Genomic DNA, 13106 nt, shown 5'->3' on the forward strand with positions numbered 1-13106 from the left:
AGAAGGCAAGGAAGATGACTTTAGGGTTGCCTAAGTGATAGGGGAGGATGGAGGAGGAGACAAACAGCAGGGTCCCACCCTCCCAGTGGTATTACCTCTGCATGTATGAGCGCAGGAGTGTGATTCCCAGCAGAAAGTACATCATGATGGAGCACACCATCATGGCCAGTCCCAGGAGAATGGCTCGGTCCTCTCCTGCCTTCAGTGCTGTGACTGTTTTCCTTTTGTCCAGGAGGTCATGGTCTCTGATTTTCTGGTAAATATTTCTGAGGTTGAAAACAATATGGTCTTACATAAAGTTTGGTTAATCAGCATGCCCCTAGAGAGCAGGTCAGTTTCTGTCTGTGCCTTCCTAGGACCCTCCAAACCTGCCTCAATGCAGCTGGACCTCACTGTGTGTCCACTACCTCCCACACAAGTACACACATGCATGCACACACACTCACGAGCACATGCACGCCTGTACATGTACCAGTCCTGAGCAGAAATAAGCCCTCCTTCTTTACTCTGGGGCCAATGTCTAACTGTAAATTAATTTTCGTTCTATCTAATTCTAAAGAAAGAAACCAATCCCCTCAACCCTCAAAATAATGCTTTGGGTTTGTTGACTTTACCATTTAACCCAAAGCTGATCATTATTGATTTTTAAATAATTTTGGAATACCTAATGGAGCATTGATTCAAATAAATGGCAACATATACTTGGAATATATCAAATTAATCTTTCATTTCTCTTCAGTAATGATAGGCAGAAGTTATTTTGGTTAACATTTTTCTCAAGCTGAGGGCTGCTTCGGGCTTTGTTGGCTTGAGATTGATAAGCAGTGTGAAGATGTGGAGTGGTGACCCAGCTATTCTTATATGTGAAAACATTCGATTGAGTTAGAAAAGTGTCATTCAAATTGAGGCCAGACCCTATAACTTTGGACAGTTTTATTAGTATTTTTGTTTTTTATTTTAGAGCAGCAATGTAGGATAAGAAAACAAGAAATTGAAATCAACTGTCTCCTGAGTTCAGACTGGTTTCACTGCTTATTAGCTGTGTGATCAATGAGAAGTGCCTTAGACTTTCTTTTTTGAGATGGAGTCTCACTGTGTCACCCAGGCTAGAGTGCAGTGGTGCGATCTCGGCTCACTGCAAGCTCTGCCTCCCTGGTTCACGCCATTCTCCCGCCTCAGCCTCCCGAGTAGCTGGCACTACAGGCGCCCGCCACCACGCTCGGCTAATTTTTTGTATTTTTTTTTAATAGAGACGAGGTTTCACCGTGTTTGCCAGGATGGTCTCGATCTCCTGACCTCGTGATCCACCCGCCTCGGCCTCCCAAAGTGCTGGGATTACAGGCATGAGCCACCGTGCCCGGCCGTTCCTTAGACTTTCTGATCCCCAGTTGCCTGCAAAGTGAAAATAATGTTTAAATGCATTTTAATGGCTAAGTGACGTGATACAAGCAAATCATTTAAGAGAATGACTGACATGAGATTAGTAATAAATGTTCCCATTCAAAAAATGGAGTGGGGAGCTACAGCTCAATGACACGGACATCAGAAAACCCTAAAATTGCTACTATTCTCCAAAGAATTTCTAATGGACAAAACTGCAAGAAAATTAATAGTGTATAAAGATTAGGGATGGAGGATTGGATTTGAAACCAGGTCTGGAGGAGAAGGTAGAAAAGAAATGCGGAAGTGCTGGATGCTGGGTGAGATGAAGAGAAGCTTGAGTAGGAAGGCAGTGCTCAGGAATTCCTGCAAGGCCTGCGACCGAGAAACAGCTCATGATTTCTCAGTGTCTATTTTGAGGAGGGAGCTTTGGATTGCAGGGCAGCGGGAATGGGAAAATCGCTGGCCTTTAGAGCCTAGAAACAGCGAGGACAAATAAAATGCTGAAAATGGAAAAAGAAACTCTTAAGTCATTTTTTTTTTTTTTTTTAAGCTTCAGGCAAAAACCAATATGCACAAGAATAACTTCAGATTTTTCATTCAAATTTTTATCGCTAATCACTCTTGTTGCTTGGGAGAGGAACCAGAGTAGACTCTAAAGTGGAACTTTGCAGGGGAGAGAAGATATGCCTGTTGTTTGCACAGTTGTATGTTTATTCAGGGCTTATATTTAGCTTTGTGCTTGAGGATGGCCTGACTGGTGTCTATAACCAATGTCTCTTCTGATTGGCTGATCATTCTGGGCTGGTTGGTAAATATTTTGATTCCTTATAGAGGTGATAGAGTGCGTATGTACTTAATATATTTCCATGAGGTTGTAGGGCTGAGTATTTATTAATCTAAGTATTGGTTGTGCAAAATTAACTGATTAGCTTCTTATTATTAAAGTTCTCTTTATGAGGTGGTTTATATAAATCTTACTCTTTCCTTGCGAAGTCAGCTCATTGTAGGAGTGACTACAATGTAGTAGGAGAGTCGGAGCTAAATACAGGCCTTTGTTTATCATCTTTTCATGTCCCTGTCCTTCCTGGCTTCTTCCCACTGTCACTTGCTCTTGGCTGCTCATGGTTATTACCAGAGGCCTGGAGAGCCCACATCTTTCATTGTTCCCTAGCTCCCAATCCCAATGCCCCTGGATTAGCTGGCCTGCCCTGCTTTTGACTTCCACAGACTGGCAACCACCCACCCTCTGTGTTTCTTCATTTGTATTTGAGATTTTGTTTGGAAATTATAGGATTTACATCAAAGCTTTTAAAACTTCACCCTTTATGAACTCAAATTAAAAAAAAAAATCAGTGTCCGTTAGTGGCTAAAGCCAGTGGGCTGAAAGCTTTTCTGAATCAGGAAGAGACAGTCTGAGTCTGAGTAGCTTCAAAGAGCTGCTGTAAAATAATAATCTGCTGTTACTTCACTAATGTTATTTATCAACATGTATTTAACTCTGATGGCTGCCATCGAGGTCTGCATTTCCTGCAGATGGAAGACAGCAAGGAGGGAGCATAATCTCACAATTCCAGGGTATTAGACTGTCACACAGCATCACTTATGTCAGCCTATACCCGTAAAAGAGAAGTGTAATCAGTCAGTTGTGTCATCAGAACAAGAAGCATATAAAAATGATTCAAACCTGTAATTCAAAAACAAATCACAATTTGAAAGTGGTTAACAAATGTTTTTGATATGCTCTGGAATGTATAGAGAGGGGAAAAGTGAACAATTTTCATAGAGCCCCCAAAATATCTGAGAAATCAGGATACTACCCAGCAAAATGAAAGTGGGTGAGTGGAGTGGGCCATGCCCATGGAATTCATTAGTAAATGATGATCAAATTAATGGAAAACAAAGAAATGAATACACGATTTGGAAAAGCAAAGAGTTTAGTTTAGGTTCACAAACTTCTCCTGAATGCTGGTAACCTCTTGTTATTGGGGATATGGGCCCTGCCCAAAAGGAAAACAGATAAGTATACAAATATCAGCATCGGATGAAAAATATAATGATGGAGCAATTCACAGAGTATTACGGGAATAGAGAAGAGGGGAGGATACCCCAGCCTGAGGGAGCAGGACGGAGAGCCAGGGTTGAGTTTAGGGAAGGGTTCCTGAAGGAGAAACACTTTAAACAAAATATTCAAGGTTCAATCAGGGTTAACCAAATGAGACAGAGTCAAGGGTATTTTAGACAGAGGGACTCACATGAGCGAAGCGATGGAAACTTGCAATTGCATGGTGAATATCAGAAACTATAACTGTTTTAATATTACTGAGATGCCTATGGGACAGGGAAAAAGAGGCAGACGAGTTTGCAAAGGTAGGTAGGCCATGAAGGGTTTTGCAAGTCATTCTAAAGAGCTTGGCCTTTACTCTGTAGTGAATGGGAATCTGTCCGAGGGTGACATGACTGAGTTTCAGAATGATCACTCTGGCTTCTGTGCAGAGTTTAAGAAACAGGATAAGGCTTAAATCAGAGAGAGGAATGAGGGGACTATTACTGTAGTGTTGGCAAAGGACAATGAGGGTTGGATCTAGGGTTAAGGTAGGATGTATGAAGATGAAACGGTACATGGAGAAATATCTACGGGACAGAACTTCAGGATTTGGTGGCTGATAGAATACAGTGGATGATGAGGAAGCAAGAAAAATGATGTAGTTTAGATTTATGCTCTAGTACTTGGTGTGGATGACTGGAGAAATGGTGGAGAGTAGTAAGGTGAGATCCTTGTTTCTCTGTTTCCCTGCTCTTCCAGGATCCAAAGAGGTGACTTCTGCTGACCTTGCTAAAGAGGAAGAAAGTGATTGTACATTTATAGATTCTCTTCCCACAGGTTTAGTGTCCTAAGTACAGGCAGAGGAGTGACTAGTCTCAGTGGTGAGATATGCCAGAGTCAGAGGGCCACCTCTATTTTTTGGGTCATTGCTAATGAGTGGCATAATTTTTGTAAAAAAAAATATCATTTTGGATTTGTTTTTGTTCAGGCCTGGTGTGCTTTGGTTTTTTGCATGTCCAGGTAGTAAGGGTAGTAAATCTCAGTTGGAAAAGAGAGTGTTCCCAGCCTGATACAGAGTGGGTTAGTTGGCCTCTTCTACACCATGTTATCTTCAGTGTTAGCTGGAAGGAGCATGATGCCATATTTTGGGCCACAGGCCTATGTGTCCTCTTCCATACTAGGAAGCCGTGTAATGTATGAGTTACTGTGTAACTACTAACAAGGCTCATAGCTCATCACCCTTTGGTTCTTTCTGTCTATTCTTTATGAATCTATCTGAGAGGAGTTGAGGGTGGAGGTGGTAGTTCTGAGAATAATGGAATGAGGGCTGGTACGATTCACTGATGTAGAGAGCTCAGGAGGAAGAATGAGTCTGGGGTATGACTACAAATTCGGTTTTGGCTAAGTGTGTTGCCCAGCAGTGGGCATAGAGCAGGAATTTGACTTTATAAGTTTGATGCTGATCTAGCCTTGATGTGTCCTGCAAGGACACATTTAAGGTCTGTTGAGATAGTCTTGGCTTCATGGTGAACCACATGTTGACAACAACAAATAGTAGATATAGTGCAGTCTTTACTATATATAGGGAACATTCTGCTCAAAGCCTTTGGAGAACAGAAGTTATTAATGTATCTACAGGGCAAATCCAAGTATAACAAAAGTGTTTGTGGTAAATGTCTTGTAAACAAAATATTTTCAATTGTTTAGTAAGGCTTCAATAAATTTTACCCCAAGTAATAGTCAACCTAGTAAAATTTTGTTTTGAGCTCCTTTTATATAGTTTCTTGAAGTTTGATATTGGGGCTCATTATTTATGAGGCTATGCATATACAAATATGGATATAAAGAGTAAAATGTGCAAGAAAATTTTTCCTCCTTGACTGTCACCCATTTAAATTCAGATTCCCTTGGTATCTATCCCATAAGGAGAAGGAGAGAAATACTCAGGTTAAGGCAGCATAAAGGCCATTTATGAATTAATTTGTTTATTAATTGGTCAACATTTCTAAGTCTTCATCAGATGAAACACAATGTGCTAAGTTCTGGCGATACCAAATAAATAAGACTTAGTGTCCCAAGGGAGCTGAGGGAGATGTCAGTCATTGCAATGTGTGGCAATGAGATTGATTAGAGAGGTGTGTACAAGGGAACAAACTGATATACCAAGGGCCAATTTGCTAAAGGATCAGTTTCTCAATGGCTAATTCCCCAAAAGCCAATTTACTGAAGGATCAGCTTACTACATAAATATTTTGCCAACTTTACCACACTTACAGATTTAACAAAGACTTATTTTAAGGAGTATTGTTTTAAATATAGTAAAGGGTTATAAATAAATTTGTGTATGAATATTTTAAGACTATATTTTAAAAATCCATTCAATCATAAAGTGTGTTTTTCTTACAGATGTATTCATCTTAGCAGTATTTTAGGATCAGTTTGATATTTTTGAAAGCTAAGTTTTCTAGGGAGGCTTAGTCTCTTTGTAAATATATTCTTATGAATATATTTATAAATATGCCTTTCTTGAATATGTTTGTGAATATATCCTTCTAACAAATATAACAAAAATTTGGCATTTCATGTGGGAGCCTTTCAATTTTTACTAGTTTTCAAATTCTTTTTAAAGTCATTGGCCGTTTTCCTAATATTTTAGTATTATTGAAATTCTTGTGGCAAATTTCACGTTATGACCACTTTGATGGATTTATCAACTTTATCAATTAACCAAAATTTGTTTCTTGTACTCGTTGATAAAGGTTGTGGTAAGAATACTAGGACCCTCTGCTAAGCTGAAAAGAAGAATCAGTGAAAGACGAAGTCTGGCCCACTGACCTAGAGAGGGGGACACCCAGAGGGTACAGGAGGGAAGACTAAGGGGCAGAGGAAGCTGGAGGGCATGGCTGGGATGGGGGTGGGAGGAACAGGGGACAGAGAGAAAGGGAGACTGGAGACGGTGAGTGTCTGGGACAAGAGATGGAAAGACAGAGGGGCACAGAGATTGAGAGACAATGGCTGCAGAGAATGACAGACAGAGTGGAGAGAGTCTGAAGGCCTTAAATCTGGCCCCCCTGTAAATGTTTTCTTTCCATTTAGTGTGATTTATTGTAGAACTGTGTAGGGTTACAATGATCATACAAAATTTGTGGTGTATAGCGAAATTCGATAAATTCACCAAAATGACTGATGGCAAATGGATTCTTTGGCAAATTGGCTTCAGGCACATTCGCCATTACTTTTTCAGGCATTCCTTAAAATGAACATTCAGTGGATCAATGGTAGAAGAAAAAAACAGAAAAGGGACAAATAAACGTCAGGAATTAAAAACTGTAACTACAGACACGTTATGGATTAAATTGGCCCAGGGCTATGATTTACAAGCACAAAGGTGGTTTAGGAAGCCTGCCAGTTAGGGACCATAACTTGATTTAAATCGTGATGATTAAGAGTCCTTTGACAGACCAAATTAAGTCTTGGACGAGCAAATGATTGAGAAGGGAAGAGTATCCAGGCAGAATATGAGAGAATAGAGATACGAGAGTGTGGTTGGATTCCAGGATATTGTGGGTGGGGAATGTCAGACAGTGAGCTGGTTAGACAGGCAGGGGCCAGAGAAAAAGGATCTTGTATGTCTTTTGAAGTTAGAGAGGGGATTAAAAGAATTAAGCAAGTACAATGATTAGATACATGCTTTAGAAAGATCACTAGTATTAGTGTGGCTGGTTGTTTAGAAATGTTTACATATGGAGACAAAGGGACTGATTCTTAAACTCTCCCAATGTTTCAGGTATTAGATACAGAGGGGTTTAAAAAAAGAGAAGTGATAGAGGAGATTAATATTTAGATCTACTTAGATGAAGTTGGAAGCCATTATCCTCAGCAAACTAACACAGAAACAGAAAACCAAACACTGCATGTTCTCACTAAAAAGTGGGAGCTGAGCAATGAGTACATGTGGACACAGGAAAGGGAGCAACACTTACTGGGGTGTGCTGGGGAAGAGTGGGAATGGAAGAGCATTAGGGACAACAGCTAATGCATGCTGGGCTTAATACCTAGGTGTTGGGTTGATAGGTGCAGCAAACCATCTATAGCACATGTTTACCTATGTAACAAACCTGCACATCCTGCACATGTACCCCAGAACTTAAGAACAAACAAACAAAAAAACAAACAGATTTAGATCTGGGCATCATTTGTGTCTAGAACTAGCAACACTATGGGTTTTAATGAGACTCTCTAGGTAGTCAGAGAAACAAAAGACAGCGTGGCCACTAAAACATGGAAAGGGCAGAAGAGAATTCTGCAGAATCCTGAATCTCTCAGATATGTGATGGGGCACCTGGTGGGTGCAGGGAAGAGAAGTAGGGAAAGCATTAATTAGAAATGAAGAATTAAATATAGCTGAAGTTACCTGGCTGAGAGATCTTCCAGAACTTACATGAGCCGAATATTTATGTTTGTGCCTCTCTGGCCCAGTGAATACTGAGCTGTTCAAGAGTTAAAGACAGACCACATCTTTGTAAGTTCAGTCTCTTGCATTTATTAGGCTTATAAAATATGTTCCTTTTATTTGGACTAGACTGACTACAACAAGCATAGGTTGTGAAATAGTCAGTTATAGGGAAGCTGAATGGTCTACTAAAACTAAATAAATCAGGGAAGCATGGCTAGAACATACCTCAAGTTTCTGTCTTCCCATTAGTGTCCATTGGACTCGACCACCAACAAATTTAGTATTCTTTCCAGAAAAAAATCAAACTCTCCAGGCACTGAACCCTCTAGTTCCCAGACTTAGGGAAACATGCCCTTCTGTTAGATCTTAAGGTGAACTTGTGAGGCAATGGATTGCTGAGTGCCTTCAGAGCTTCAGTGAGCAGAGCTGCGATACATCTCTGCCCCATGAGAACACACCTGTTATTTCATATGGCAGAGAAGGCATGGCATTGATGAACACAACCATTGTTCTGCCTTCTGTCCACCACAGCCTCCTCCATTTTTGAGATGTTCTCCTTTTACATCTGTCTTCATCTTCAATTAGTTTCAGATTTCATGGATTTTTCCTTGAGCTGGTAGGTATATATTTTATGGTACAATTTGATTAGTTTAATTATTATTATCGTTTTTGGTCTTTTAATGTGTACATTTCATCGGGAGCAATGAGTTTTTGAGTTTGGGGAGAAATGACAGTCACACTTCATTTATGTTTGTATATGTCATTAACATGAAGGATTTTGTCCATGAGCTTAACGTTATTATTGCCAACGTATTAATTCATGAGACATCCCAGGAAGTCTTGTAACACTGTGACCCAGGTCTTATGGGTAAGACACTAAAAGTGAGAACAAAATTACAGAAATGAAGGTTGGAATTATTTCTTTTTAGTCCTGCCTTTAGCTTATTAGATAACATACTCTCCCAATGATATCTTAATATTTTAATTCATATTTATTTTTGTTGGACCAATTAGCATATTAAATTTTATGAAAAGCTTTAATGCAAGATATAGAAGGAAACAGGAAATTATGTGAATTGTCTAGATAAGTGAGGGTGTTATAACCTAGAGAGACTTTGAGAAGTACTGACCTTTAAATTGACCACATTATTTGGCTCTAATGCAATAATGCTAGAAATAAATAACAAAAAATAACTAGAATGACATCTACAGATGAAAGTAAAACTATAGTACAAAGAACTCATGGGTCATAGAATAAAGTCCAACAAAAATTAAAAATCAGAATTAAATGATATGAAAAACACTATGGAGCAACTAGTGGGATGCAGCTAAAGCAATACATGGATAGAAATACATAGTTTTAAATACTTATATTAGATAAGAAGAAAGCCTGAAGATTAATGCACTAGGCATCCAAGTTAGTAAGCTAGAAAAAGACTAACAGTTAAAGAAACTACCATCAGAGCGAACAGGCAACCTACAGAATGGGAGAAAATTTTTGCAATCTACTCATCTGACAAAGGGCTAATATCCAGAACCTACAAAGAACTCAAACAAATTTACAAGAAAAAAACAAACAACCCCATCAAAAAGTGGACAAAGGATATGAACAGACATTTCTCAAAAGAAGACATTCATACAGCCAACAGACACAGGAAAAAATGCTCATCATCACTGGCCATCAGAGAAATGCAAATCAAAACCACAATGAGATACCATCTCACACCAGTTAGAATGGTGATCATTAAAAAGTCAGGAAACAACAGGTGCTGGACAGGATGTGGAGAAATAGGAACACTTTTACACTGTTGGTGGGATTGTAAACTAGTTCAACCATTATGGAAAACAGTATGGCGATTCCTCAAGGATCTAGAACTAGATGTACCATATGACCCAGCCATCCCATTACTGGGTATATACCCAAAGGATTATAGATCATGCTGTTATAAAGACACATGCACACGTATGTTTATTGCAGCACTATTCACAATAGCAAAGACTTGGAATCAACCCAAATGTCCATCAGTGACAGACTGGATTAAGAAAATGTGGCACATATACACCATGGAATACTATGCAGCCATAAAAAAGGATGAGTTTGTGTCCTTTGTAGGGACATGGATGCAGCTGGAAGCCATCATTCTTAGCAAACTATCACAAGAACAGAAAACCAAACACCGCATGTTCTCACTCATAGGTGGGAACTGAACAATGAGATCACTTGGACTCAGGAAGGGGAACATCACACACTGGGGCCTATCATGGGGAGGGGGGGGGAGAGGGATTGCATTGGGAGTTATACCTGATGTAAGTGATGAGTTGATGGGTGCTGACGAGTTGATGGGTGCAGCACAGCAACATGGCACAAGTATACATATGTAACAAACCTGCACGTTATGCACATGTACCCTAGAACTGAAAGTATAATAATAATAAAAAAAATTAAAAAAAAAGAAAAAGATTAACAGAATATACTAAAAGAAAGTATAAGGAAGGAAATAATAAACTTGAGCAGAAATAAATGAAATAGATGAACTATATTAAAGCACTAATGAGTTCAAAGGTTAATTTCTTTTGAAAAGACTAATGAAAAACTGAAAAAAACTGATCAGGGAAAAAATAGAAAAGGGCCAAATAAGTATCAGGAATTAAAAACTATAACTACAGATAAGGTATGGATTAGAAAGAAAATATTGAAAATAGCTACATAATGAGACATTTGGAAACTCTGAAGTATATAACTTCCTGAAATATACAGCAAAGTTTTCAAAAATATAACTTACTGAAACCAATTCAGAAATAAATAGAAAACTCAAATAGTCATAAATCATTAAAAATTTGAATCATCAGTTAAAAAATCACCGTAATGGAAACAGTAGTCTCTGATGATTTATAGCTGAACTCTACTTATAGTACACAAATCATTCTGGAATATAGAAAAAGATGAAATGCTACCCAACCTATTAATGAGGTTAGTAAACTTTGATACAAAAACCGAATCAGAACAATACACAAAAACCCATCATTCTCAGCAAACTATCGCAAGAAGAGAAAACCAAATACCGCATGTTCTCACTCATAGGTGGGAATTGAACAATGAGATCACTTGGACACAGGAAGGGGAGCATCACACACCGGGTCCTATTGTGGGGAGGGGGTATGGGAGAGGGATAGCATTAGGAGATATACCTAATGTAAATGACGAGTTAATGGGTGCAGCACACCAACATGGCATATGTATACATATGTAACCTGCACGTTGTGCACATGTACCCTAGAACTTAAAATATAATAAAAAAATTATAGGTCAATGTCTTTCACAAATATAAATGTGAAATTTTAAAAACAAGTTAAACTAGGAGTGTATAAAAATGAAAATATACCATGATTAAGCTGTGGCTATCCCAGGAATTTATAATGTGGGTTATTATTTGACTATTAATGTAATCTATTACATAAATATATTAAAGGGTTATAATCATATAATAATGTAATAAATGTAAAGAAACATATTTGACAAAATTTAACATTCATTCATGATAAAATCTCCTATCAAATTAAAAATAGATAGGAACATCCTTTATATGATAAATGGTATAGAAGAAATACCTATAGTAAACTTGATACTTAACGGTGAAATGTTGACAGAATGCATTTTACGAGCAGAAACAAAAGTAAAGATGTCCATTATTACCTGTTTTATTCATAATTTACTGATTTACTAGCAGTATAACATATGAGTGAATAGTATATTTACTGATAAAGAAGAAATAAAAACTTATTATTCACCAATGATGTAATTATGAAGAAAATACACAAGAATCTACAGATAAATTATTAATAAGAAAATTTAGGCTGGATGTGATGACTTGCACCTTTAATCTCCACACTTTGGGAGGCTGAGGTGGGAGGAGGATCACTTGAACTCAGGAGTTCAAGACCAACCTAGGCAACACAGCAAGGCACCATCTCTAAAAAGAAAATTAGCCAGGTGTAGTGGTGCATGCCTGTAGTTTCAGCTGCTTGGGGGCCGAGGTGGGAGGATTGCTTGAGCCCAGGATTTCCAGGCTGCAGTGAATCATGATTACGCTACTGTACTCCAACCAGTGTGACACAGCAAGATCCTCTTGCAAAAAACAAAACAAAACAAAAAACAAAGCACAAACAAAAACTAGTATAGTTGCTGAAACCAAAGCAATATGCAATAGTCAATTGCCTTTTTATATATTAGCAAAAATAGTGTAATTTACACATTACAAAAAAAAAACAGAGCACTCAAAAGTAAATGGAACAAAACCAAAAATTGACAAATGGGACTTAATTAAACTAAAGAGCTTCTGCACAGCAAAATAAATAATTAACAGAGTAAACAGACTACCTACAGAATGAGAGAAAATATTTGCAAGCTCTGCACCTGACAAAGGACTAATATTCAGAATCTATCAGGAAGTTAAACAAATCAACAAGAAGAACACAACCCACTAAAAAGTGGGCAAAGGACATGAACAGACACTTCTCAAAAGAAGACACATATATGCAAGCCAATAAGCATGAAAAAATACTCAATATTACTAATCATTAGAGAAATGCAAATTAAGACCACAATGAGACCATGCAGGGTATCTATTATTAAAAAGTCAAAAATAACAGATGTTGGCGAGGCTGAGAGGAAAAGGGAATACATAGGCACTGTTGGTGGAAATGTAACTTAGTTCAACCTCCATGAAAAGCAGTGTGGAGATTTCTCAAATTACTAAAAATGGAGCTACCATTTGACCCAGCAACCACAATTGATACCATTACTGGAGTGGGTATCTACCCAAAGGAAAAGAAATCATTCTGTCAAAAAATATCGGCACTCATATGTTTATCCAAGCACTATTCATAACAGCAAAGTCATAGAATCAACCTAAGTGTTCATCAAATGTGGTACATATACACCATCAAATATTGCACAGCCGTAAAAAGGGGTGAAATCATGTCGTTTACAGCTGGAGCCTATTATCCTAAGTGAATTAATGCAGAAACTGAAAACTAAATACTGCATGTTCTCACTTATACGTGGGAGTTAAACAATGGGTACATGTGGACATAAAGCTGGAAACAATAGACACTGGGGACTCCAAAAAGGGGCAGGGAGGGAGGGAAAAAAGTTGAAAAACTACGTATTGGGTACTAGGTTCACTATTTGAGATGATGGGTTCAATAGAGGCCCAAACTTCA

General features: G+C 38.3%; 1 protein-coding gene across 1 annotated transcript in view; it reads right to left on the reverse strand.

Moving 5' to 3' along the window:
- KCNMB2 (potassium calcium-activated channel subfamily M regulatory beta subunit 2) overlaps positions 1-13106 on the reverse strand; it is a 308021-nt gene that overhangs the window by 18578 nt on the left and 276337 nt on the right. The window contains exon 3 of the mRNA XM_007972053.3: positions 96-266. Within this exon, the coding sequence (XP_007970244.1) occupies positions 96-266 (171 nt within the window). The remainder of the gene's footprint in view (positions 1-95; positions 267-13106) is intronic.

The sequence above is a fragment of the Chlorocebus sabaeus genome, chromosome 15 (assembly GCF_047675955.1).
Source record: "Chlorocebus sabaeus isolate Y175 chromosome 15, mChlSab1.0.hap1, whole genome shotgun sequence".
NCBI classification, from domain to species: Eukaryota; Metazoa; Chordata; class Mammalia; order Primates; family Cercopithecidae; genus Chlorocebus; species Chlorocebus sabaeus.